Source organism: Nicotiana tabacum, chromosome 7, assembly GCF_000715075.1.
Source record: "Nicotiana tabacum cultivar K326 chromosome 7, ASM71507v2, whole genome shotgun sequence".
Lineage (NCBI taxonomy): Eukaryota > Viridiplantae > Streptophyta > Magnoliopsida > Solanales > Solanaceae > Nicotiana > Nicotiana tabacum.
In genome coordinates, this window is record NC_134086.1 from 156,199,692 (window position 1) to 156,204,053 (window position 4,362).

General features: G+C 36.5%; 1 protein-coding gene across 1 annotated transcript; it reads right to left on the reverse strand.

Annotated features, from left to right (window-relative positions):
- Window positions 1–307: 307 nt before the first annotated feature.
- LOC107801654 (RING-H2 finger protein ATL67) lies at window positions 308–2,993 on the reverse strand. The gene is made up of 3 exons (XM_016625015.2): window positions 2,381–2,993; window positions 1,556–1,653; window positions 308–1,143 (listed from the first exon to the last, which is right to left on the reverse strand). The coding sequence occupies exons 1-3, from the start codon at window positions 2,537–2,539 to the stop codon at window positions 792–794; spliced, it is 609 nt and encodes a 202-aa protein (XP_016480501.1). The 5' UTR covers window positions 2,540–2,993; the 3' UTR covers window positions 308–791.
- Window positions 2,994–4,362: the final 1,369 nt, after the last annotated feature.

The following is a 4,362-nucleotide window of genomic DNA, read 5'->3' on the forward strand; positions in this document are numbered from 1 at the left end:
TAATTAAGAGATCCAGAGAATATCAACTAAGTACATTTTTAAAACACAGTAGCATCTAGCAAAAACCAGTCTTTCTAGGCATATGATCTTCTAGATCCTAGTAGGGAGCGCTTCTTCCTTTAATGGGTCGTGAATCCGGATTAGTCAGGACTCCAAAATGGGTACCAGCAAATGAATCGGAAAAAAAAACAGTAGTATCTTACACTTTCTAGGCATATGATATTCTAGATCAGTGGCTCAGAAAAGCTAGAAAGCCCTACACATTAAGGTGTCATCAGATTCTGGATATGTATATCAGAAACCAGAATAACAGCGAGAAGTGAAAAATTAAAATATATCTTGACTGTCAATTACTAAAAGAGGTATCATATTCCTACAGAGCACATGGCCATCAAATGAGCCAATTCTATAGCATTTTCATAAAACTATAGTTCTTGTCTACTTTACTATAGTCAAGGATGAAACACCGAGACCCTAAACGCCTTCTTTACAGCAATATTACCAGAGGATTTGACATTGTACAACATGATATAAGATGCACTTTGTTTTGACAAGATAACCAGTGTACCACAAACTTGGCCTAAAATCTCCAAATTGTTAAAAGAGTGCAACTACAACTCCTAACTGGTTATATGCAACATTAATCTACAGAAGAAGCTGTGTCCTCCTTCCTTGTCTTCAGATTCTCCTTGTTCAGAATCAGTCCCATTTTTAGTCTCCAATAAGATGGGTCTGATACAAGAAAACATCTGAATGGGAATTTCTTATGGTACCTCTATGTTTGCCTTTTGTCATGACCTTGTTGCTGCTTCCGCAGAGACTGCAGATGCAGGGTTTATTGACACAGAAACAGCTTCGTTGCTGTTACTTACAGTACCCTGTGACTGTTCAGCAATAGGTAGCAGCCATTGCCTTGAATGCTCAACTGAAATCTCAGAACTATCAGAGTTTTGATCCCTGACGAGCATTGGAGGACGCCTTTGTTTGTTTTCAATAGATTCAGGCACAGAAAGTCGGCAAACTGGACAGGTAGACTGTTTTCTTAGCCATATATCAATGCATGAAAGATGAAAACTATGGCCACATTTGGGCATAATTCTCAGAACTTCGTTCTCCTGGTACTCCGATAAGCATATACTGCACCTGAAAATCAAATAGCATAACCTCATCAATGGATAAGCCTATCAAACTTAGGCATACCAATCAGAAAACACTTCATTTTAGTTACAACCTAGAAAAAGACTAGGTTGGATCAAGACAAGAGGAATTAGCAGCCTGACCAGTACAATTATATTTATTTATAACCAAAAAGAAGAATCAGGCCTATGGTTTCACTCAATCCCCTGTTTGAAAGTTCAACATAGACAAGGGGAAACCCCATAAAACACGATAGGGTGCACGCTTTTATCCTTATACCTATTCTCTACTAGCTTAGAGAAATAGTACATTGGAACATCCATCGCATTTATCTCTCCAAATGCATAAGATGAGAGTCAATAGCCAAAATGTCGTATGTAGCACACAGCTCAAACAAATTGTATGGGATTGCACTTACTGTGTATCTTCTGAGGAGGTGAAAGCCTCGCGGTGAAATTTCATGGTGGGAATTGCCGCAACCACAACTGAGTCAAGCCCGTTAATTCGATGCTCTGGCTGCCAGAATAGGTTTAAATTAGTGAATCTGCCGGGAATTTATAGGAATAACAACTTAAATCACAATTCATTCAGTTAACTGCTTAGAAGAGATATCATCAGTTTCAGTGAACAATGTGTGAAAAGAACAAATGTCAGCAGCCAAAATATCCACAATCAGCAAAAGACCCATATCAAACCGACTTTTCATAACAATTCAGCAAAAGCAGCAACTTAATTCAGATTTCAGAATGCAGCTAAAGACAACAGCAAATTTTGAAAGCAAAACAATGCAATCATGACAAGCACTCATACACACTCTTCACATTGACTATTCAATCTTGATTTTCTATCTTTCCTTCAGCTCCATCGATAGGCGTAGTGAGGTAGTCTATGATGCTATACTCTCCATTCTTTCTTTCCATTTATGATCATAAAAATCTTTTCTTAAACAAATCTCTGCAATACCAGCAAATCAAGATGGAACAAATATAAACCTTTGAATCCTAAATCATTCTACACAAAACCAAAACACTCAAGTCAACAAACGGACTATAATTAAAAAGTTGTCTTAACACAAAGCAAATGCTTTCCTGCCTATAAAATACAAATTAGGAAGCAAACAGCTAAAAGCAAGGGGGGGGGGGGTCACTGATTAAACAAAAATCAGAAAATTTTCTTCAATGGATCAACAAACATTGATTAGGAACAAAGAAAAAAGTAGTCTTTAAGTTTAAGCAAGCCTTACCATTTCAAGATCAATCCCTGATTCAATCTCAAACATTTGCCTTGATTGTCTCCTGCTTATCCTCCCACAAATCAGTCTAGTACACACAAACACAATAAAAGTTGCACTCATCCCAAAACCAATTATTGTGGTTATCAAATTCATTCCAGACCCAAACATCCCAACCCACTGTGTTACTCCTTCTTCTTCAACCAATTGTCACAATACAATGGATTTTTCAGTTCAAGAATGAGAGGACAAGCAAAATGAAGAACATCTGGTCAAAGAAAGAGCCAAAATGAGGAGCAAAAAAAAAAAATTTATATTTTTCGAAGACCAATTATTAGAGTAGGTCCACCTGAATAAAACAAAGCAATCGAGAGGGACTCAACAACTAAGGAAAGGAGTACAAATACCAACGCCCACAATGAGATTCACCTAAATATCCAAGATTTTTTTTTTCAAATAAATGAATTAACAAAAAGAAAAATTACAAAAAAATAAAATATTTAAGAACCCCATCTAAAAATTGAAATCCTAATCTCTTTGGGCGGACTCAAAGTTAAAGACTTAAGACCAAGAAGAGGGCCAGCATATATGGATAGTGTGGATGAGAAACGTAAGTAACTCTTTCTTTTCCTTTGGAATACTTCCTTCCTTGTACTTACATCTCAATGGGGTCCACTTCAGTTTGGGACCACAACCCCCCCACCCCACCCAAACCAACACCCTGGTTCTTGATAATTAATATATCAGACGGCTGAAAACAGTTTGAGAACTTTTAGTAGCCTAAAAGGGTAGAAGCTTTTAAGGGAAATGATGGAATTGAAAGTTCTCAATTGTAAAAAAAGGAAAGTGGATTCTGAAAGATTCCTTAGTGAAAGAATGACAGAGATTCTGAATTCTCTAGGTGATTTGCTCTCTGCCTTTACTTTCGGCCTTTATTGCTTTTTTTGCTTTACATAGTTGCTAAGTGTGTTACTACTTTAGGATAAAATTAATGCAATCTCTTTTGTGTCACTCATCTACCATTGACTTTAATTAGACCTTTCTAGTGGGAAGTGTCACTCTTTGTGGTGTGATCGTGGCCAGATTTCAGTAGTGAGTTTGAATCAGATTCACACCTAAATTGGGTTGGGCTCAGAATATGAATATCCATCCATTATGGACTGTTTGTTGCCTACTTGTCTACTTAAATTGAGGTTTTTGCATCTATACCCGATTTTGAGATCACAATTGAACCTATACCCACTTTGTAAAAAAAAAAAATTGTAAATCTACCCACTTTATGAGCAACTTCAGACTTACTAGGTCTGAAGTTTAAGAAAATAGTCCGACGTGAAAAAATTGCACTTCAGATGCACTTAAGGCCGAATAGGTATGAAATGCAACCAATGGTTTCGTGCACTTAAGACCAATAAATCTGAAGTGAAAAATTGCACTTCAGATGCACTTAAGGCCAAAAGGTCTGAAGTGCAATAAACATTTTCGTTCACTTAAGGCCAATAAGTTTGAAGTGAAAAATTGCACTTCAGATGCACTTAAAGCCAAATAGGTCTTAAGTGTAACCAATGGTTTCATGCACTTAAGGCCAAAAGGTCCAAAGTGCAACAAAAGTTTTGCTACACTTAAGGCCAATAAGTCTGAAGTGAAAAATTACACTTCAGATGCACTTAAGGCCAAAAGGTCTTAAGTGCAACAAACGTTTTGCTACACTTAATCTAAAGTGAAAATTTGCACTTCAGATGCACTCAAGGCCTAAAGGTGTGAAGTGCAACCTATATTTTTACACACTTAAAGCCAAATAGGTCTAAAGTGCAAATTGCCAGAAATAGAAATTTGTTCTTCGACTTATGACAATCCAATATATGATTTAATACTTAAATCTATTCCAAATGAACTCAAATTTGAAACATAACCTCCAAATATCATAAGGAACAAACCTCAATTATCAATTTGTCAAAACAACATAAATCTAACGAACTCATTTTGCAATTAAGAAA

What these genes read in the sequence shown, in the direction of transcription:
- LOC107801654 (XM_016625015.2), bottom strand. Translation starts at nt 2,539, where the DNA reads ATGTTTGGGTCTGGAATGAATTTGATAACCACAATAATTGGTTTTGGG. An exon ending in CAGGGATTGATCTTGAAATG is followed by an intron (nt 1,654 to 2,380) that starts GTAAGGCTTGCT and finishes CTATTCTGGCAG; the next exon opens with CCAGAGCATCGAATTAACGG. An exon ending in ACCTCCTCAGAAGATACACA is followed by an intron (nt 1,144 to 1,555) that starts GTAAGTGCAATC and finishes TTTGATTTTCAG; the next exon opens with GTGCAGTATATGCTTATCGG.